We start from the raw sequence: 24025 nt of genomic DNA on the forward strand, positions 1-24025 counted from the left end.
CTCTTCCACTGATAATAAATTCCTACTGATGGTATGAGGAAATAATATGTACACAGTTCAAAAGTCAAAAAGCTATGTAAGTTAGTAAAGCATCCTTTTCTTGCCCATTCACACTCCAAGTGCCACTACCCAGTATTAATTACAGTTAACATTTTCTCGTGTCGTTTTTCATAAATGTTTTAGATACATACAGCATATAAAAGTTGAAATGGACCTATGCATCTATTTTCTATTTATATAGAAGCGTCCCAAGAAAATGGCTCTGAACCTGTTTTCTATCTACCGCTTAGTGTATCTTAGAGATCTCTCCATAAGGCTCCTGCTCAACCTTACAAAAGATCGACCTTATTCTTTGTATTTCATGGTGCTGATGGTCTCACTTACTGCACAAATTTTTTGTTGATGGGCATTAATATTTTTCCCTGAACTTTTAAAGTTTCAGTAATATAACTGTGAATATCTGTATACATACATATTTGAACACTTCTGCAAGGGATGTATATGTCTTACATTTTGGTGCTTATTGCTAAATTGACCTCCAAAAACTAGATTAGTTTACGCTAATTTAGATACTATACCAGAGGTTTTTTTTTTTTTTTTTTGGTCAAACTTCTGTGATTTTTGTCAGTACAATAGAAACATTTTATCTCATTGTTTTGATATTTCTTTGATTTTGAGTGAAGATAATGACCATTTTGAACTGACAGGCAACCTGTAGTTTATCTGCAAACTGCCTGTTCTTATCCCTTTGCCCTTTTTCTGTTTGGTTGTTTTTTCCTTATTGATTCATGTGAAGTCCTTACCCACTTTCTGGGACATGTCCTGAGTCTCAACCTAAAATAGTCACTGAGCCACTGAATCTCACATCAGTGTGTTTGAATCCTCTGTATGGGATTATGTTTGGATATTTTTCCCACTTGTTTATGGGTTGCGTTTCTGTAGAATATAAACTCTAAAGGAGCAAGGATCTCATCTATCTTGCTCACTACTGTAGCCTGTCATGTAGATCCAAGCCTGCCTCATAAGAGATACTCAAATATTTAATGAATGAATAAAAGAAAATTGAATTAGCCTATGCATATCCTGAATGTTCATTAACAGTTCATTTTTAAATTTTATGGTGTTTTTTTCCCAAATGAAAGGTTTGAATTTTCATGCAGCCAAATTTATCAATCTTTTTATAATTTCTGGATCTCCCTCCCTCCCAAGTTTATAAATAAATTCACCTGTGCTGCCTTTGAAAACTTCTATTCCCATCTTCTAGGCTCAAATCCTAGATTTCTGTAAAATTTACTTAATCAAATTAAGGAACTAGTTTTGATCTTTCTTGCAGTAGTCGGCTTGTCCATCATCATTCATGGAACTCTCTCCTGCATTGGTTTAGCACAACAACTTTATGATAAACTACATTTCCATGTGTATCGTTTCTCTTCCTAGACTCAAGTTGTTTTAATTACTATAGTTTATTATGTGTTTTTTGCCTTCAACTTTTAAGTTCGGGAATACATGTGAAGGATGTGCAGGTTTGTTACATAGGTAAACATGTGCCATGGTGGCTTGCTGCACAGATCAACCCAATACCTAGGTATTAAATGCAGCATTCCATTAGCTCTCCCTCTCCCTACATCCTCCACTCCAATAGGCCCCAGTGTGTGTTGCTCCCCATCCATGTGTTCTCATGTGGTATCTTTTAATGTGTGATGAAGCTGGTTCTTTCTCATTTTTTGTTTCCTTTTTCAGGACTTTTTTTATGGCTATGATTGCATTTTTTTTCCTCAAACAAGTTTCATGATCATTTTGCCAAGTCTGAAAAAAGTATCTTAAAGTAACATGTCATAATATGCATATATATGTATTTCATCCTTTTTTTTTGTCTTTGTGTCATACTTCAGAACTAATGAGAGTTTAGTTTGTTCCGAGTTCATTGTCTTAATGAATAATGGACAATGGACCAGATACCAGAAGTTGCTCCTTGGAGAAATAAGGTTAATGAATGTGAAAATAATCAGCATCCTTGGCCAGAAGGATTTAGATTTGTGCTTAGGCTACATATATTCTGCTAAAACTTTTGAATGTGAATGGGTCCTATGGTTCTGGAAATGACTCCTTATACTTAAGTATGATGAACCAGCAAGAAGGTATCCTTAATTCCAATCGTTTATTTTGAATACATCCTGCAGAGGATTATTAGATACAAGAAAATGTAAGCCCTGGTATTTATTTTGCTTCTAATAAGCTATTTAGCTCTTGACAAGTTACTAAAATTGTGTCTCTGATCCCATTTCCTCATCAGTAGGGTAAGGATGATATTGCTCATTCATTTATCACATAATACTTCATTTGCCTGCCTACCTTTGCAATTTTTGTGTGAATCAAATAATAAAATTCTGGTAAAACTTTTATTTGAAAATATTAAGTTTTTCTGGTTAAACATTGGACATCAAAAGCATTTCATTTGCTGATGTTTTATCACTCTCTTTTTTACAAAAAATTCCTATATGGTTTCTGGTATGTATCGTATATATCCCACTAACCATACATGATTTTTTTTTTTTAAAGCCATAAGCCAGCAAGAACAAAAGAACAGACTAGTAGATTCCAGTAAAGATATAAGCCAAAATTTTAATTCTGGAACTAGATGGTCAATGGTAATTGATTTAGTGGAGGAAAAGCCAGAATTCATTTGCAAGAAGCAGTAAGACACACATTGGTTAAGTTCAGGAATCAGAGGCACCTGGTACCTTTGAAGCCCAGGGTTGAAAACAGGAGGATTAATTAGAAACTTGAATTTGGAGCTATAGGATTTCTTGATCCCTCTCCCAACATACTGAATGTTAAAAAAGAAAAGTTGTAAGAGAATAAGGATGAGGGTGCACTATGAGAGGAAGTTGGGATGAGGGTGGAGATAGTAATAGAGACATCAATTTTTTTCCATTATAGGTAGTCAAAAGATGATGCTGTTTTTAAAAAATTAAGAAATGGCTATGCATACTATTAATAAGAAGATAATTGCAGATGAAACCACATGCAGGAACTGAAATGACTGTGGAGATGAGTGAGAGGACAGGGGCTTCCTTCACACTGGTATAAACCGTAGTAGTACTAACAAGGAATACTAATACTTGGCAGACTATTAAAAAAACTATCCTGTTGTGCAAAAGTAAGACTTGAGGATAAAGATTGGCATCTAGGTGCATAATAAATGCTTGAGTGGACAAGTATTATTCATGGGTTTCAAAAACTCAAATATTATTCAATGATTTCCCCTTGTTGATGTTATATAAGAATTAGGGTTAAGTAATGTGCTTTAGGGATTGATGAGCAATTTATTTGGAATCTCACAGTATAAGAAACAAGTCTTTTGATTTTGGGGGATGTGGAATATTAGAGGATCTTTGAACAAGGTTAATAAAATGTCAACCTGAACTTTGAGTTTATTTTATAATTTTCATCAAGGAAGATTGGGAGTTAAAACAACAGTAGCAACCTTTTATTGGTATGTTTGATTAAGACATGATAGCATGTTCTCTACCAGAAAATCTCTCTGACTCAGGCACTGATATATGACTTGGGCCTAATGATTTTCCTCTCTTTGCATTTTTCTGTCTTTGAAATGGGATTAAAATTTATTATGCCTTAGGGAAGACAGCTGGGTATTAGAGAAATCCTGGGATTGGTTCTTTGGTATAATACTGGAAACATAGTAACTGGGTCTGGAAGTTAAGTTGCCTCTTCCAAGAAGATAAGCAGACTGTTAGAAGCTAAAGATTTAGTTATAATAATGTGATTTATATGAACCAAAGTATCTCCTCTAGAGATCCCAAAGTTCTGGTGGTATTAGAAGTAACTAATCAATAATAGGTGAGTGCTTATTATCCAGGAAGGAGAACATTTAGCGGAATTACACTAAAAGATTGAGTCCAATATTTATTTGTATGTTGCTAAGAATTTATTAGGAAAGAAATGCTAGAGAAATACCAAGAAATAGTATTGTGTGATATTCCTGAAGGAGCTAATTTGATTTGTTTTTCTCTGTAAGACATAGATGAGTTTGCCTTACATTGCATTTTTCTCTGTTTGTGTTGTACCTGTTGGTCTAGTATCTTGACCATGTACATTGGCTTTTAATCTAACAATTTTACACTCACAGAGCTATTCTGATTGACTAAGCCACACTTATTTTGCTACCTACTTATATAAGAAAACAATTTCACATCCAAATAGCACTGAAGTAAAAGTTTCAAAAATGAAATGTACCCACTGAGGTTAAATATGTAAATGATTTGGGTGTCTTCTGTACAGCCATGTTAATTGAAAACCATATTTTAAAACTTTTATTGTTCCTAGAGTGAATTACTGGAACTTAAGTGGCAGCAGCAAGAGGAAGAAAGAGCCAAAATCCACCAGACTGAACACAGGAGGTATAACTGGCTAATAAAATAAGCATCCTTGGTTAAATCAATTACCTCAAAGTTTGTACAGTTGTTTTAGAAAAACGTTACAGTGACATTAATACAATTTTGGAATGTGTATTACATTTAAATATTTGTTATTGGGACATGATATATGTATGAGGTATGCCAGCTGCTACATATGGGTGTACATATGTGCATGCACACACATATCCAATTTTCTTGGATAGGAGGCATTACAAACTTACATTAGAAAACTGAATCATGTTCTTAAGCTGTGTGTTCATTTAAGGTATATTTAACTTGCCTTCCACGGGACAAAGCATCCTAATTTGAGACAATGCTCTACCATTTATAGACTTTGTTAGAGTAATTGCATTGATATAGATGGTCAGATTCCCATACTTGAGTACAAAAGCTTAGACAAAAACTCATTAAAGTTATTTAATATTGACAAATACATTAGAGAAAAAATCTTAGAACCATTAAGTAATTTTCAAACAGTCTAAGTACTCTCCATCTTAATTCTAATACCAGAATTAAGAATACCTAGTAAAATATCATGTTAACGTCGGGACAGTGCTAATAAGCACCATATTGTCTGCCATTATTATGCTAAGATTCCTAGGGGGGACACGGGTTGTTTGAGTTCATTAAGGGTGCACTTGAGTATCTTGGAGAAGAATGTAAGCGTTTTCACAATTTAAAGGAACATATTCTTTTGATAGCGAATGGCTTCTTTTATGTATTTAACCTTTCCACTACCACTAAAGTATATCTTTAAGTTATGTTGGTTTAATTTTCTAAATGAGGGACTTTAAAAAGCATTCAGTGGAAGCTCCCTATTCTGATGGTGCCTTTAACTGTGGGAAGGGGGACTGTTATTTAAGGAAGCATCTTTTATTTAAGGAAACATCAAAATTATTTTATTTAAGAAAACATCGAAATTCTGATATGTTGGTTAGGCTGTATATTTTTTTCTCTTATTTAAGGAAACATCAAAATTCTGATATGTTGGTTAGGCTCTATTGTTGGATAAGATGGTGGTGGGAAAGGATGCTAACTATTTATTATAAAGTAGGCCATAATTTAGTCATTTTATTGATTTTTATTATTTTTTCTCTTTTTTTTTTTGAGACAGAGTCTTACTCTATTTCTCAGGTGGGAGGGTCGTGGTGCGATCTTGGCTCACCTTTGCCTCCCAGGTTCAAGTGATTCTCCTGCCTCAGCCTCCGAGTAGCTGGGATTATAGGCACATGCCACCATGCCTGGCTAATTTTTATATTTTTAGTAGAGATGGGGTTTCACCACGTTGGCCAGGCTGGTCTTGAACTCCCGACCTCAGGTGATCTGCCTGCCTTGGCATCTCAAAGTTCTGTGATTACAGGCACGAGCCACTGTGCCTTGCCTATTTTCTCTGTAAAATACTTTCTGTTTAAAAAACACTTGATATTGTATTTATACACTGGTTGCTAACAGTAGCCAGTTATTTCTCTGGATTTCTGAGGATTACTTGAATTATAAGACTCTAATGTGTCATATTAATAGGCTCCATTGCTAAAATATTTATATTTGATGAGCACCTAATAAACACTCAAGCTATTTGATTAGAAGTGGAAAAATAACTTTTTTTGTTATAGGAAACTTGGCCCTCATTCTTTAAGTTTATTTCCATACTACTGAATACCTAAATATTTGGTGGGGCTTTTTAATTTCTATACGTTATTTTCTTTCTCTTGATTCTACTTAAATAGATCCAATAAATGTATAGATCCAAATTTAATTAAAGAAGAGACTTTTATGATAATAAACTCAGTAAATAATTAGTTTTGATGTATCTGATCAAGTCATTAAATACATACATGTTATGTTCTTCATCAATTTTTGAAAAGAGCTTACATTTGTATTGCCTTTAAAGTGTGCCATGAGCTTTCTCATGTTATCATATGAGAATACATATTCAATGAACTCTTAATAAAATAGCATGTCCATTCTTATCCAAGGCAACAACACAAGCTATATAGTATGTGTGTACCAGATGTAAATTAGTAAATTAGGTTTTCTCCAGAGGCACAATTTTATTGGCATCAAAAGGGCAATGTGCTCTCTACAGTTTAAAGGTTCACATTGCAGAAAACTCAACTCCGAGTGTTATAATAGAAAGCTTTTCAAAGCTTTTCAATTCCTGACAAGCTTTTCAATGAACTTGTAATGAGCTTAAGTGCACCTGCACCTGACCCATTGTAACTATTTGAGTAGGAGAAGACGAGTAGAAACTCTGGAGAGAAAAGACAGAGCACAGGGGTCAAGGACTTGAAAGGATTTAGGCCATGAGGTGAAAACTGGGATGAAGTGAACTCATTTATTCAAACTTGAACTATCCCTGATTAATAGTTTTTATCCAAATTAACCCTCAGAAGAAAACTCAGAGCACAACTTTGACCGTGATAGCATGTATGTACTTTCTAAAATTATTAAACCAAAATAGAAATTGGTCCTTTTCCCTCCCATTTAGATTCTTGATAGGGATTGAGAGAAGCAAACCCATTATCTCTGGTTGACTCACACTGCAGTGGTCATAGGCAAGTTGAGGACACTCCTATGGTAACAAGGAGTGCTCAACCACTCTGATGTCCTCTTAGTAATTGATGCTCAAAAGTGAATCACATTACCTTATGCCTTCATAACAAGCCATCAGTCTTTGCAGGGTTTGAGTGAATTGGGAGCAATTGCCAGTGAGCTGTTTTGCAGTCTGCAGTTATCATCCATGTTGTTTTCAGGGGTGAAGAATGTGTGCCAAGAAGATTTGTTCATTCATTAATTACATTATCAGGATGCAGTCCATAAAGGGTTTGTTCTAGGCCCCAGGAATAGGGCTAATCAAGGCAGAAGGGGTCCCTGACCATGTGGAAACTGTAATCTAGAGGAGAGAAATGGAAGTCAACAATCAAAGGCGCTGTTATTTCAGATGGTGATATATACTGTGAGGACCATATCACAAGGTGATATTAAAGAAGAAATTGGAGGTAATAAGTTACTTAGGAAGGCCTCACTGCAGAGGTGACATCAAAGGAAAAGGAAGAATCAGCTACATATAGACTGGGGGCAGATGCATGGACTTAGATGGCCTATGAACAGGGGAGGAGCAAGTCCAGAGGCTCTAAAGTGCAAATGAGCTTGTACTTTTTGGATCCCAAGTGATGGGCTAATTTTTTTTTTTTTTGAGCCAGAGTCTCGATCTGTCACCCAAGCTGGAGTGCAGTGGTATCATCTCCACTAACTACAACCTCTGCCTCCCAGGTTCAAGTGATTCTCCTGCCTCAGCCTCCCAAGTAGCCGGGACTACAGATGCCCACCACCATGCCCAGCTAATTTTTATGTTTTTAGTAGAGATAGGGTTTTGCCAGGTTGGCCAGGCTGGTCTCCTGACCTCAAGAGATGCACCTGCCTTGGCCTCCCAAAGTGCTGGGATTACTGAAATTACAGGTATGAGCCACCACACCTCACCCCATGTGTTGGGATTATGGTGAGTGAAGAAGAGAATAATGCTCAGTGAGGGAGGAAATGTAGGCAGGAGCAAGACAACACAACATTTTATAAGCCAATGATTTTATTCTAAGACCAATGGGAAGTCACAGAATTTTAAGCAAAAGGAAGACATGATTTGTTTCATAATTTAGTAAGGTTGCTGTATGGGGACTAGATTACAGAAGGTGGGACTGAAAGCAGTGGCAAGGTGAAGAGGAGATAGTAATTTGAACTAGAATGGTATCCATGGAAAGAAATGAGTGACGTCAGGATGTCTTCCGGAGGTAGAGCAAACAAAGCTTCTAGTGGTTTGGATGTGGGGTGGGATGGGTGGAGGATGCTGCGGGAAACCCCATCTTTGCTACTGACAAAAAGACTGGATAAGAACAGCCCCAGGCATGTAGGCAGTCCAGAATACCATTGGGGAGCAAGGTCACTTTCCTCTTGCTTAATAGTCGGTGGCATTGGAGATTCAAAATTGTTTTTTCTATCTCTTCAGTATCTTTTGCATTGATATGTAGTTAAAACCAAGTACTATGAGGGCTCACCCGAGTTTTGGTTCTTATAAAGGTTTTTTTTTTCTGTGTTGATAGTTAAATTGGTGTCCTAATGGGGGGACATTTGGGAGTCTTCCGCTAAGTAGGATACTATTCCATCTGCATGCTGAAAGATTTAGAGAAGGTGACTTAAACATGGAGCTTGGCAGTGAACTGCCAAGTCTGACTGGCACATTCTATCTGAGTGACAGATGACAGAATTATGCAGACATAGATATTTTGCCTGTGTGAGTGTAGCCAGGGGACCCCACGGCTCACAGATCCCTAAGAGGGTTTCTGGAGATGCTCCACATTTATTTAGTACAGATTAAATGACAAAGGCCTCTAGTAAACACCATTAGTGGGTAATTAACATTGCCAACGCCCTCCCCACCCCAGTAGAGAGTAGTTCTGCAAGGAGATGATCAAAGGTCGGTCTTCGGACAACATGAGTAAACAGGCTATTTAGATAAACTCTTTTACGTTCCTTTGTGCCTACTCCTTGCCTAATTGCCTCTGGGTAAGGACAGCTTCCTTTGGCTGATTCCTTCCTGAAGCTTTGCAAAACCTCTCAGCCTTCTTTGCATCTTTCCTACAATTTTTCCCACCACCCTGAATGATCTGCTGCATGAGCCCACACACGGCTGGCATCGTAGCTAGCATTGAGCAAGTGCAGGCAGACAAAAACCCCCTCTAGCCTTTGACTTTGCCACCCAGCCTTTCTTTTCCTTAAAGTTCCCAAATCTCCCACAGTCACTGGCTTGTAGCCACTCACCATGACCATATTCTGCTAAGCTTCATGACTGAACAAGAGGTTCGTGTGACTGGTTCCTGCCTTTCTTCCTTCCGTAAATGTATATTTGCTGCTATACACCAGACATCGTGTTTTTGCTTCCAAGAAGCTTATAGTCCTATTTATGCACTTCCTAAATAGGAATATTGCCATCATAGGGTATCTATTGCAGTGCCATTTCTTTAGCTTCCAAGTCCCCGACTCTACTCAGCCTCATGTGGGTAACTCAGCACGAAGTTATCTGTGATTCATTATCTTAAATTTAAAAGTTGTAATATGAAACACACAGAAAGGTTTATGAAACAGATATTTAGAATGATTAATTATAAAGTGAACAACCAGGTAGCCAGCTCCAGAAATAGAATAGTATAACTATCACCCTACTACCTTCCACTTCTGCTTTTCTTGTATGGGGTTTACTTTAGCAAGACTGACAGTGGAGTGCAAGGAATATGGGAAGGACATCTGTCTTGCAGCAATAATACCACAGAGTTATCTTTGGTTCTTCTTCATGTTTTGGTTCATGTTGAGGCTTCTGTCTTGCTGCATCCTCTGAGATTCATACCTGGCATGATTCTGAGGACTGTAGTTGCTTTCTTGAACTAGGGTCTTGCTGTACTGGTAGGAGATGAGTGCCTGAAACTCTCAGGTTAAGAATTTGTAGCCCCTTTGGCTTGAGCCAAGATTGGCAACAGCTCCAGTAAAGAGCGGTTAACAGCATGTCATATAGTTAGTGGAAAGAGAAGTTTCTGTAGATTTCTTCTAAGCTGAAGCCAGAAAGCTATCCCCACGGTCAGTTCACACAGCACATTAAGTTCTCAGAAATATCTCAGCCCTGCAGCAAGTTTTCTACTCACACACATTTTTCATTGTTTTAAAGGGTAAATAATGCTTTTCTGGACCGACTCCAAGGCAAAAGTCAACCAGGTGGCCTCGAGCAATCTGGAGGCTGTTGGAATATGAATAGCAGTAACAGCTGGGTGAGTTTTTCTTTTCTCTTAAAAAAAATCATCTTTCAATGTTGAAGAATAAAAACATGAGAATTTTTAATATATGTGGTGGCCTTCTCCCCAGATATTATTTTTTTGTTGTTGTTGTGCTGTTCGGCAGTGTGATGGGCAGTCAGCCAGGGGGATTACTGTAAATTCCACAATAGCTTCTGTGAGAGGGAGAAAGTCCTGATTTCAGCTCTGGCCAATCACAATAAAAAATGACACCTGCCCTTTGTTCTCAGCATGATTGCCTGGATGCTAAGGCTTTTTATCATCCCTTGCCCAGACCTACAAAAAAACAAATGAACATTTTTTTTCCCAGAAAGATTTTAAATGAAATATGGTTACAAAAATAATAAGCATTCTCTAGTAATGTATTCTTTCAGTCAAACTAACATATCAAAGAAACCAGTAGTTAATTTTTCACTACAAAATGATTTTTTAAAAACCCTATAGCAAAAGGCACTTTTAAAAAATGAAATGTCCTTACATATTTCTGTGATGAAAGCCTTGCAACTGTATTGTAATATGTGTTTAATATATTTCGTGTGCACAATATATTATTGAATGAGCACCAAAGCTTTGAAACATGTATAATTGTGAGGTTTGCAATGTGTAAGGATCAAAACTAAAGACATAGGTGTTGCAGTTTAATTGAAGCCCAAGTACATAAGTACTTTCTCTCTCTCTCTTTCTCTCTTTCTCCCTCCCCCCATCCCTCCCTCTCTTCTCTCTCTCTCTCTCCTCCTGTCTCTCTCTCCCTCGCTCTCCCTTTGTATACACACAGATCGGATAGAAATCTGTACACTGGTAAAAATTCAACAAAATAATCAAGTGCTTGCTGACCTAGAAAGTCTAGAGAAGACCTCTCTTTAATAAATAGCTGACAGATGAAAGATCATGTTTGAGATGTCAATCTGTTAGAAATCTTATAGCATGTATCTTTGAAAGACATCTAGTCATTTAAATTGATGAATGGATTTTTAAAATGTATATGTATTTAAGATAATTGAACATAAGCAAATTTGCAGAGAACACTTTCTGGATGTGTCTATTTATCCAAAATATATGCACATTTGTTACACTCTGGCATTCAGAATAGGGACAGTATAGAACAGAGAAAATAATTGAAACACAGGATCTTTGTATTGTGTGATACAATATATACATGCTGTCTTATTCATAGCAATATGTGAGTAGGAGTCATGTGGAAAATGAGCCATTGTGAGTTGAAGACATTATCCAAGTTTGCATAACTTAGTTGTGAAACACAATTGGAATTCAGATTTTGGTCAGGACTTGGAAACTCACTGTCCAGTTGTCATTTCTTCTCTGTGGAACTGCTCTTAAAACTTAGAAAGTACCTATTTGGGACTGAGGGGATGATGATTATAGAGCATAAATGAAAACTGCGTAGGCTTCTGCTGAGGACATGAGGATGTGGCAGTCTGGCTCACCCATGACTATTGGCAGTCCTTATTGAGCCACAAATCTCTGCTTAGACTCCTCAAAGATCAAATAGAGGAGTGTTGTTTTCTCCTGATGTAATAGTGAGGATGATTGAGTGAAATTTTTAGTAGGATGGGCATATCCAAGTCCAAAGGGGTTATCAATCCTTTCCTTACTTAAAAGGAAGTAGCAAGAGAAACCTGGGAACTTCCTCAGGCTCCCACCTTCACCTTTATTGACCTCCAGAAATCTGTACTTCTGTGCTTGCTTTGCTTTATGATTCATCTTCCCCACCTCCTGGGGGACTTTGTTCTAATAATAGTCTCTCCTCTCTACTGAATTGCTGAATGTTCCATCTCAACTAGAACACTTCCATCAGCATAAAATATAAATCAATATAAATTCTGTTGGTAGCATATTTCCCTCTTGCTACTGCCCTGTTTCTCTCTTCTCTTTTAGAGTAAAACATCAAAAGGTGCCAATCTCTAATTTCTTTTTTTTTTTTTTTTCTTAAACCCATTCTAATCAGGTTTTAGAATCTACTCATCAAAAATAATGTTATCTTCATGGTCACTTAAAAATGTCCACATTGCAAAATCCAGTGATTATTTCTCAATCTTCATCTTCTGACTGATTGTCATTCTTTGTCATGGTGAATCACCCCCTCTTCTTTGAAACTGTTTCTTAACTTAGCTTCTGGGACACTGTACTGTCCTGGGTTTTCTCATATCTCAGTGATAACCCCTTTTCCTCCCTCTTTGCTGAATTCCTTGCATCTGCCTGTCATCTCAACAGTGGATTGCCTCAGAGATCTACCTTGGACCACTTCCTGAATTGATGTTCATTTATGCCTTGATGACCTCATTCATTCTTATGAAATTAGATACCATCTATATGTTCATGACTCCCAAATTTCTATCTCCAGCCCAGACTCCTTTCACCAAACTCCAGACTTGCATACTCAGTTGCCTACCCAACATCTCTACTTGGATATATAATAGACGTTTCAGCCTTAACATGTCTAAAACTAACCTTTGATCCCCTTTACCCCAGTGCTCTAACTGCACATTTTCCTGTTTCCATAATGGTGCACTCCTTCTCTCACACCCACACAGCTGGCCATCAGCAAATCCTCTGAACTCTTCCTTCCCAATATATCCAGTCCATCAGCTTCTCACCATCCTCACCACCATTATCCTGCTTCCAGCCTCTCTCAGTGCTCATCCAGATTCTTGCAGTCATCTCCTAGATGGTTTCCTTACTTCCACACTTACTTAACTGTAGTATATTCTCAACATGAGAGTGACAGAAGTCAGATTCTGACACTGCATACCCCTCCAATGGCTTTCATCACTCCCCAAATCACTTGGAGTAAAAGCTGAAGTCCTTCCAGCAGCCTACCAGATGCTGCATGATCCAGACCCCTTCTTAGCCCTCTGGCTCTCCTGCTTGTCTCCATCTTTATTTTTCTCTATCCACACCAGCTTTCTTGCTGAGAGCACTAGCTTCTCTCTCTGCATTATTCTCCAAAATATCCATGTGGTCTGTCCTCCTTCATTTATTTTCTTGAATTCCACGGTCTCAGTGAGGTTACTTTGGGCATCCTAGTTAAAGCTGCTGCCTGTGCCCTCACCCCGGCTTCTGCAGTCCCCTTTCTAGGCTCCCTTCCCTTTTTCTATAGCACTCTTCAACTTCTAACATAATTCTAAAATATTGTATGTTTTGTTGACCGTTTGCTCTTTGCCTTTCCATGTGGTGATGTATGTTCCACATTCTACAAGGGCGGGGACACTGGATCGTTGTGTTCACTGATGTATCCCAGGCATGAAACAACAACCGGAACTTACTGCACACACAAGGAAACAAGTGGTTGTGAGTCAACATCACAAACACACAGAGAGACTTAGAGCCAGATGATTTCATATGCTAAAATGATTAGATACCAAATTTAAAATCATGGTGTATAAAATATCTGATGAAATAAAAAGTGGATTTGAAATACAATAATGTGCAAAAAGGAGACAATGAAAGACAACCAAGAAAACTTGAAAAGGAATTAAACTAAAATGCCAAAAGATTGACCATATGCTCTGTTGGCAAGACTGGGGGGAAACAGGTATGTGACACATTATTGGTGGACACGCAAAGTGATACAAACACTATCAACATCAGTGTCTTACTGTCTTCCCATTAAAGACCAGGCCTATATATATGAGAGCAAAACTCTACTAAACTTTCAAGGGACAGATTATTGCAAATGTTTAGAAAGTTTTTCTGATTAATTAAAAAAGAAGGAAGTATTATCCAAAATGATTAAGCAGGTAAACATGATTTTGAATTAAAATGGGACAAAGATTGTATAGAAAAAGAAAATAGACTCACTCTCATTCATAAATGTAGATTCAAAACAATTACAAGATTTTGACAGAATAAATATGAAAAAGCATTACATGTCCTGATGAGATAGGATTTATCCCAGAAATGCAAGCTTGGCTTATAACAAACAAAACAAATAAACCTATTGAGATAATTCACTTCATAAATTGTAACAGAAGCTTCATATGGTCATCTCAGTGAGTACAGAAAAAGCATTTGCTAAATTTCAATACTCATTTTTGGTAAAAAAAAAAAAAAAAGAAAAATAACTTCCAGCAAACTAGGAATGGAAGGGAAATTTCTTTGCCTCATAAAGAAATCAAAACTCTATAATAATAAAAATATATCAAAAACATCTCCTTTAAATAAGATATAAGGATTGAAAAGAGAAAAAGAAACGCCTTTGTAAATCACAGATGTTACAATTATTTACATAGAAAATCCAAAAGAATTTACATTCAAATTATTAGAAGAAAAAAAAAGGCTTGACAATGTTGGTAGATATAAGATCAATATGTAAAAACTACATTTTTACACATTAGGAATAAATGAAAAATCTAATAAGATCCAACCAAAGATATGCATAACTCTTTTCAAAAAATTCTAAAATCTTGTAGAAAGATGCTGTGAAGGCTGCATGCAATGGCTCACGCCTGTACTCCCAGCACTTTGGGAGGCTGAGGCGGCAGGATCACCTGAGGTCAGGAGTTTGAGACCAGCCTGGCCAACATGGTGAAACCCTGTCTCTACTAAAAAAAAACAAAAATTAGCGGGGCATGGTTGTGAGTGCCTGTAATCCCAGCTACTTGGGAGGCTAAGGCAGGAGAATCGCTTGAACCTGGGAGGCAGAGGGTTGCAGTGAGCCAAGATAGCATCACTGCACTCCAGTCTGGGTGAAAGAGCAAGACTCCATCTCAAAAAAAAAAAAAATGCTGTGAAATAAATACAGAGTTATACTTTGTTAATGGATAGGAATGAGCTCTCAAATAAGCTATAGATTCACATACATTGTAATCAAAGCAAAGAACCAAGAGTAAGGAGTTCACTCCTAAAGATGAAGTATATATGGAGACTTAATTATGTATTTAATGAGGTATGCAACTGGCACCAGCACACCCAACATTTCTGAATTTTTTACTTTTTTTGTATGACAGAAGGGGCAGAGCACATCACTGGGGGAAAACAGACTCTTCAACAAATGCTGTTGGGACGATTGAGAACTTACATGAAATTAGGTCCCAATACAATTCTAAAAATAAAATTCTAAGTGGATTAAAGCCTATAAACAGAAAGGAAGACTTTTTAAATTTTAGAAAAAGAGGCTGTTTATAAAATAGAGCTGAGAAAGGATTTTGTAAGACCCAAGGTATAAACCAAAAAAAAAAAAAAAAGGTAACTAAATCTACATTAAATTTTAAAATGTCTGTTCATCAAAGAATATCATACAAAAGTAAGAAGAGAGGCCATAAATTAAACTTTTAAATGGTATTTCCTCTGATGGAGTAGGTGAGGCTCTTTGAGATGCTGTGGAAACTCTAAATCCTGTGTCTTCAAGGGCAGTTAAGGATTTCCTAAGACCAATGAGGCAACCTAAAATTTAAATTTCCCAAAGTGTTAGAAGAAACAGCAATAGTGTGTATTCCAGATGTAGCGTGGGCCAGCACTGTGGAAGTTTTATTTAGGACATAAATTTTATTTAGGACATGTATTGCAAATAACAAGTGGACAAGTTAATATATAGAATTAGCAACTAAATTATATTAATATATTAGAATTATTATTATAGTAAATCAAGGACGTGTCACTATTTAAAGACTGACAGATGAAGACTGAGCTTCTCCAAGGAATGAAAGAGGAAAGCAATGCCTCAGTTCACAGAGGCTTGGAGGAAATATTGAAACAAGTGAAAAGCCACAGACAAAAAAAAAAAAAAAAAAAGGAGAAAGGCAGAAAATATGATAAAACCAAGCCATGCGAAGAAACAGTGGTTTCTTGAAATGTCGTCTAGACACTTAAGCAGGAGGCCCCCAATAAGTATATATGTGAGGTTGATTGATTTTTACTTTTTAATCATTGCTAATTTAAACCAGCCTTCTCATATTGCTTAACATACACATTTATTCTTCAACAATTTATAATTGCTTTTGTATGTTAAAAAATACATTTTGATTTTTCCAGGGTCCTCTATTAGTTTTTTTGAGGCACCTAAGGTGAGGCACTTAAAAAATCACTTTAAATGATATTTCCTCGTAGGTGAAGCTCTTTGGGATGCTGTGGAAATTCTAAATCCTACATCTTCAAGGACAGTTAAGCATTTCCTATGACCAGTGAGGCAACCTGAGATTTAAATTTCCCCGAGTGTTAGAAGAAACAGCAGTAGTGTGCATTCCAGATGTATAATGGCCTAGCACTGCAAAAGGCTTGATAGAGGTTTCTTGACCCTTTGCACATGGTGGGAGTGGGGACTCATGAGTCTATCTCTCTACCTCAAGATCCTCTTAGAAGTCACCTTTCTACTGCATAATGCAGCGCAACCCTACTTGAGACTTTCCATTTAAATTGCTCTGTTCCTCATGTGTTCATACTGTCCTTGCTGTAGCTATGGAGGTGGGTGACAACATTTTCCAACTGTATTATTTGTGACCCATGTTAGTCTATCTCTAAGAACACAGTCAAAAAGACATCACTTGACAAGCCATTACATTACTGACCAAGAGTATTTTGTGAATCAAATGCAATGTGACTTGAAAACAAAATAGTTTCAATGGTCATTTAAGTTGTTAATTTAAAAAATGGTCATTGTAGTTTGATGCAGTAAAAGTGTTCTTTGCAGGAATTTCATTTTTGACTACAAAGGCTTTGAATTTTACTTTGCTGCTTGCGGTAATTTTTTTTGTTTCTTTTTCTTGCAGGGTATATGAGAAAATATGGACTCTCATCTGGCTTTCGTCAGCTGACCTTGAAAAGCCTCATGAAATGCTTCTTAATGTGATTTTGTTCAGCCTCACTGTTTTTGCCTTGTTTCCAACTGTCCACCCACTTGACTGATCAGTCAGGAATGACTGGTTTCTCCCTGTCCTCATTTATGCATGTTTGCAGGAGCTGATTACTGAACTCATTTAATTTCTACTGCCAGTGAAATGCTACATTATTTTTTTAATTGGAAGTATAATTAGAGTAATGTTGGTAAGGTAAAAAAAATGAGGGGTCACTTGATGCTTTCAGGTTCATAGAGTTGTGGGTGCTACAGCCTTGTCTCTCTAAGTGACAAAGTCTTATTGAATCCTCAGATCAGGTTTTGGAAAGCTTTGGGGGGTCTTTTTAGATTTTAATCCATACTTTCTTATCTGTGGTATAAATATGCACAAAAGAAAAAATTTGATATCTTATATTCTTTTAAACAAATTATAAATAAATTTTGAACTACTTCTTTATAAATGGGTCATTTTTATTTTTAATGAAAATTATTGGATTTTCTCTCTTGAAGGGTCTTGTTTTAATATCCCTTTTCCAGATCATATCAATCAAATATAGTACTGTCATTACTATCGGCTCTTGTTTTGGTCTTGACTTACTAATAGTGTACCCTGATTTTCAGAAGGGGACATTTTATCTCCAGAAAGGCCAATGTTTGAGTGCAAATCAACTAGACACAAATATAGACATCACATGTGGTTTTTAGGTGTTTCAGAAACTAGTCTTGTCTTTGCTGTGTGTAAGCTATTTCTTATTGCTAATTCAGGTGGCTTTCTTACTTCTGTGACCTCAAACCAGTTTACAGACCCTAAAGTGTAAGAGTATTGATTTTCTATGCTGTGTAATCTAGCTCAATCCCTCTGTCCCCTCTGCCTCACCATCCCCCAGCCACTACATTGTACAGTGAAAGCATAGCATTCAATCCTAGAATAAAGGTAAACACAACAAATCATCTTTGCAGCTGGACAACTAATAATACTTTGCGGCATTAAGAGATCTTCTGTGTTACCAATCACTGTTGAAATTAACTTTCCAAATCTCTTTATTGAGGAAAACATGGGGATTTGACATTCTTGGGCCAAGATACATAACTAAGGGGTTCACCGAACTAGGCAAGCGTGCGCTAGGAAAGGGCCACATTGGTGGGTGGGGGGCGGGGTGATAGAACAGATGGTGCTCAGGCAGTTTCTCTGGAGTAAATAATGCAGGTATTCTTGGTTTCCCTCTCGTCTGCCAGCTGAAGCTGTGTTAGTGCTGTTGACAAATATAAGATGTTGGGTCCATTTGAAATCCTTGTCATTGCCTCATATGGAGAACCTAAATCTCCCAGTCTGATTGGAAACATCACCAAGCTGATTGTAAATGTGTGGCTGTAGGAAGCATTTTACTGTGTTGGCATGCAGCCATGTTGGCCCTACACCTGCCAGCCTGGCTACCTTACGGTCATGTTCTGATTTTTGTGTCTATGCTTGGTGTCCTTCACTTGCTGCATTTTCCAGCATGCGACCAGGATTTGCTGCAGGAACAGGGACACTTTCTTGCTTTGAAGCTCTCAGGAAAGTTGGTGTCAATTTTTCTTCCACTGCCTGGCCTACCTTGCACTCCCAAACAAAGATTTTGTGCGGATGTGTAGTTTCATTTTTTAAAGATTGTGCAGGTATGGAAAATTGTGATTTCATGACCAAAACTATCTATAATATGTGTGGGGATGTAAACATCTTGCTTGATCAATTATCTATGTAGGCAGAGGTAACCAGGAGCTAAGCAGGAGTTGGTGCCTAAGGGAGCCTACCACGTTACTTCTCACATTTAATCTGCCACATTAAATCAGTTGGAATAAAACCTGATTCATAGGTAACTCTGGACAGGAAATCCCAAAGTTCCACCATTTCTATGCTGAATTTTAACATCCCTCTCTTTTTTAGAAAATAAAAACAAGAAACAAATGGTTCCAAACCCAGGGGTTTGTTATAGAAACTTTTGGCCATACAGATTTGTAATAAAATATTAAAGCTTTAAACACCTTTGTATTTGGATTTACGACTTTTTCCTTTGTGGTTTCTTCTTGGTATTATGTTGATAGATCTTAAAATGTGCAAAGCCACAACCTCTACCCAGTGACCTATTTTAACAAAACAAAGAATTTCCCCTACTACTGGGCTTAGTTATATATTAGAGTAGATAGGTAGACATGAGCAGGCCAGGAGAGGGCCCACCACCAAGAATGTCAGGTGACCATCAGGTGATGGTCAGCTAGTTGATTTTTTTATTCATTTGTTTGTTTTTTGAGACAGAGTCTCACTCTGTTTCCCAGGCTGGAGTGCAGTGGCATGACCTTGGCTCACTGCAACCTCTGCTGCCTGGGTTCAGGAGATTCTCCTACCTCAGCCTCCCAAGTAGCTGGAATTACAGGCATCCGCCACCACACCCAGCTTTTTTTATATTTTTAGTAGAGACAGATTTTGCTATGTTGGCCAAGCTGGTCTCAAACTCCTGACCACAGATGATCCACCTGCCTCAGCCTCCCAAGGTGCTGGGATTACAGGCGTGAGCCACTGTGCCTGGCCAGTCAGTCAATTGTTAAACTGACTCTGTAAAATAATAATTGGTTGCAGCCAGTGCCAGGGAAAGGCAGTCTCCCAATAGATAGAAACACCTGAAACTGGTGATCAGCAGCTTCCTGATAAGATCTCAGGACTGGGGCGAGAGAGCTCAAGCATGTGCATTAAGAGGCAAAATGGCAGAATTTAACTGAGATATGACCTTCCAGGAACATTAGACTGGTAAGGGAAGAACGCCTCGATTAAGTATAAGTACAACTCCAGTAAACACACTGGGCTTTTGCCCCTCCCAAGTGCTAGCCAGCCACTGTGCATGCGGACAGCCCACCCCAAGGGAATCATCGAGAGAAGTAATGCAGACCCCAGAAGACTGCCAACATATAAAACCCCAAGTCAAAGGCCAAACCATGCACTCAATCTCTTAAGTTGCCCACTTGGCCTTCTTCTAAGTATTCTTTACTTCCTTTCATTCCTGCTCTAAAACATTTAAATAAACTCTCACTTCTGCTCTAAAACTTGTTTCAGTCTCTCTCCTTTATGCCTCTTGGTTGAATTTCTTCTGAGGATGCAAGAATTGAGGTTGCAGCAGACCCGTACGCATTCACTGCTGCTAACAGTTGTAGACAATACAGGTCAGGAAATCTTATTCCATTCACAGGATAGGTCTCAGAACTCATATTTTTTGTATGTTTTTTTGTATGTTTTCACACTAGAGACATTTCCTGTGGACCCTAAATATTTTCAAAAGAAACACTGATTTTCTTTCTTTAGATTTTTAAAAAATTAAGATAAGAAGACTACATATTTAATTTGGAGATTTGGTTGTCTTTCAGAAAGTATCTTTAGCAAATTGGCATTGTAGTTATGGTAAATGTTGACCTTTCAAAGTAAAACACTTGACATTTATAAAGATAAATTGCAAGTTAAGATTCAAAGTTTTATTATAACTCTGGCTAAAAATTTCTAATTTTTAAAAACATGTAATCATAAAAACAGTGCCTACAAGCTTAATTTTAAATTTCTGGATATTAAGCAGATAGAACTTGCTATGAGAGGACATGTTTGGAAGTGTGGCTGCCAGAGAAAGTAGAATGAACTGTGTTAGAACTATTGGTAGGGGGAAGAAAATCCAAGGTTGTGGGCTCTTTGTTTTTATTAATAATGCAGTGGACCAGCACATCTAGAAACTAGCTCCATGCTCATGTGCATGAAATAACATCGGAGTGTGGCATAATAAAATTTCTATGTGGAGAAAGAATATGCTCTTCCAGTTACCATGAGGATTGCAGAGAGAATAAATATATGTTAGCCATTTCTTTTAAGGAAGGGGCTCTGTTTTGGAATCCCTCCCTCCCTTTAAAAATATTCCCTTATTTAACAACAGAGTTTAAAAAGGATCACTGAGGATTATTTTATTTTTGCTGCTCACAGAATTACATACTCAAAGTGAAGGTTTTTGTTTTTTTTTTAAGGTATATAAAGGCAAATGGGAGAAGCATTTTTATGACATTTATTGCCATGTTGTTGTGCCATCTGCTGGGATGGAGGCTACAGGGAGACCTGTACTGCACCATGCACCTCCCCTAGGAAGCTGATTTATTATAACCCTTTGCTTTGCTGCTCAGCTGCAGGGCATGTGCTCCGAGCATTCCTTCTCACCCTCCCTGGAGGACACTGACTACAGCTGAGCAGAATGAATCATCCGGTCAGTCTTCGGGGGGTGACATTTCATTCTCTACAAAATGTTACACCAGTGATCAGCACCAGATTATGAACTGATTAGAAATGTCTATGTTTTAGAAACCATAGTTGAGCAAAATGAGTAGAAATTGTGCTTTAGTAGGGAGAGAAGAGAAACTAATGGGAGGGGGATTTTTGAAATTGGACATCATGAATCAAATCAGAAATCAACATTTAAATAGACGTCTACAGTCTGTTTTAAATGTGGCACAATGGAGACACAAAGTTAATTGATACAGTTCCTGTCCTCAGGCAATGGAGCAGTTGGGATAGGCTAGGTTATGGTGAGCACAGTAAGCACACCCCACCTCTCCTTGGATTAGTAATGTTTGTTTCTTGCACATGCTGCATTTCATGTACAGGTCAGCAGAAACCTCTGCTCACCGTAGTCAGTCAAGGACTGAGAAAGTGTCTGTTCTTATGCTTTCTCTACAGCAAGAGGAGGAGATAGTGGCAGTATTCTGTGCTAGGCAATTAAATGCTTTCTCCACGAAATGACACATGCTACTTCTGTTCACATGTCATTGGCCAGAACAAATCGTACTGCTATTCCTAATTTTAAAGGTGTGGGAAAGAAAATGCTACAATTCTCTGCAATGACAAAGCAGGAAGAGAACAAGAGCATTTGTAAATAGCCCTAATTACCCCTGCCCCCAAGGAACACACTATACAATTGAAGAAGCAAGACACAATATATGAAAGCTGAAGATCAGAAACACAAATTCAAAATAGCAAAAACCCAGTTCAATTCAAACTCTAGTAAGAAACTAATATAGGCCAGGCACTGTGCTAGACATGGAAACAATAGCATTGTTCAAACCAGCCACTAAAGAACTCTGATATTAGTTACACACACACACACACACACACACACACACACACACACACACACACAGAATGTAGGAAAAATGAGAAACTCTGCAAAGCAATGAGGCAAGAAGCATAAGATGGACAGCTTATGGTGCCATATCAAGTAGCTTGAACTTTAAAAGGTTATAAGCAGGGCATGAACCTGATTGGATTTAGCTTACTGTTGTAAATTAATCATGAGTGAACCCAAGAAAGATAGATTTGAGGGAAGAAAGCCCAGAAGCAGAGCCACCTGTTAGGAGGCTGGAGGTGATTACACCAGTTCAAGGTGACCTGTGATGAGAGTCCTGAGCTAGAGCCGTGAGAGTTGGATAAGGATGAGAGAATGCGCAGGTGGAATTCTCAGGATATTACAAACAGGACTTTGTAAAGGACTAGATATAGATGGAGACTGACAAATTGGAGATGAGTTTCACATTTTTGGCCTGTCTAAATACATTGATGGTAATGTGGTCATAAAGACAAAATGTGTGGTATTTCAGAAGAAGGGAGATTTGGTGTGATAAAGAGTTTCAGAGACTATAGATTTAAATTCCATGAGCTTGGGGACATTGTTTTGTTCAATGCTGTATTCCCAGTTCCCTGAACAGTGCCTAGCACATAGCAGTAATTCAATGAGTATTTCGTAAATGATGGATTTGATGGAAGAGGAAAATTTTTACAGATGGAAAGAAATAAGTATGATGGTGGTTGGTGAAGGATTGAGTGCAGGGACATTTAAAGCAAGTCGAGGTGGTGCAGTCATGGGGTGAGCATGTGTTTGGGGAGCATTGAGGAGGGGGAATGTGGAGGCTAGAGTAACTCCATCTTGTATGCTAATCTGCTATGTTGACTCCTGATTAACTCCAGTTCCGAAAATGCCTCTAAAATTTCTACTTTATCTACTGTTAAGACTGTGTAATTACCAATAAATCCTGCCCTTAGATCAAAACAACTTTGATGTTATCCTAAACACATACATCTTCCCCTCAGGCAAATTCACTATGATTTGTAAGCCCTGGGTCTGTGGGGTAACAGTATAGAGCAGGGATCCACCATTCGCAGCCGCTTGAGATATGGCTTCTGTCCATAAATCCCTATAAATTATTTCATTCTGAGAATCTGGATTTGCCAGCTTCTTTCTTCCGCTCCTTACCTTCCTTGGCTTTTGGGAGTAGGTTTGCATATGCCTGCTCACCTTGGAACACACACACACACACACACACACACACACACACACACACACACACGAGAGACAGAGAGAAGGGGACTAGTGTGGTTGCTGCTCAGAAGAGGAAGATAAGATGTAGGAGAGGAGAAACACCCTGGAAGAGAGCTTCTCTCAGTGTTTTGGAATTTGTCCCAGCTCATTGGCCAACCCCAGGTGTGATAATCAAGGATAGAAAGATTCTTGGGATAAGGATATCAGATTAAGATAATCAGTTATGAATAACCCCAAGCCCTGCCAGCAGCAGCTGCTGATGCAAACCAAAGGGCTGGCTTTGCCTCTTTACAGGCAAAAAGGGAGTTGGCAAAGCCTGTCCTTTAATCCCTGCAGATGGTTAGCAATGCTGTGAGCTGTAGCATTTTGGAAAAGAAAGGGGAACCACTGGATTGCTGGGAGATACGAAAATCTAGCTCTGCCATTCACTAATGTTGAAACCTTGGACACATCTCGTATCTCCACATTACCTCATAGGATAGGTTGTAGACAAACTGATGGGATAAATGCTCTTAAAAGGTAAATGGGAATGCAAGGTAGGACAGTAGCAAAGAAAGTGTTAGATTAATATTAAATGAAAAGATGCTTTCT

At 37.9% G+C, this 24025-nt stretch overlaps 1 protein-coding gene across 2 annotated transcripts in view; it reads left to right on the forward strand.

Annotated features, from left to right (window-relative positions):
- Positions 1 to 17998, forward strand: part of EPSTI1 (epithelial stromal interaction 1) — a 78054-nt gene extending 60056 nt beyond the window's left edge. For both annotated transcript variants that reach the window (XM_032294776.1, XM_032294775.1), the window contains 3 exons: positions 4348 to 4421; positions 10150 to 10249; positions 16999 to 17998. In XM_032294776.1, the coding sequence (XP_032150667.1) occupies positions 4348 to 4421; positions 10150 to 10249; positions 16999 to 17007 (183 nt within the window). In that variant the 3' untranslated portion in view covers positions 17008 to 17998. The remainder of the gene's footprint in view (positions 1 to 4347; positions 4422 to 10149; positions 10250 to 16998) is intronic.
- Positions 17999 to 24025: the final 6027 nt, after the last annotated feature.

Source organism: Sapajus apella, unplaced genomic scaffold, assembly GCF_009761245.1.
Source record: "Sapajus apella isolate SASKATOON/1434 unplaced genomic scaffold, GSC_monkey_1.0 scaffold32, whole genome shotgun sequence".
In the NCBI taxonomy this organism is placed as follows: Eukaryota; Metazoa; Chordata; class Mammalia; order Primates; family Cebidae; genus Sapajus; species Sapajus apella.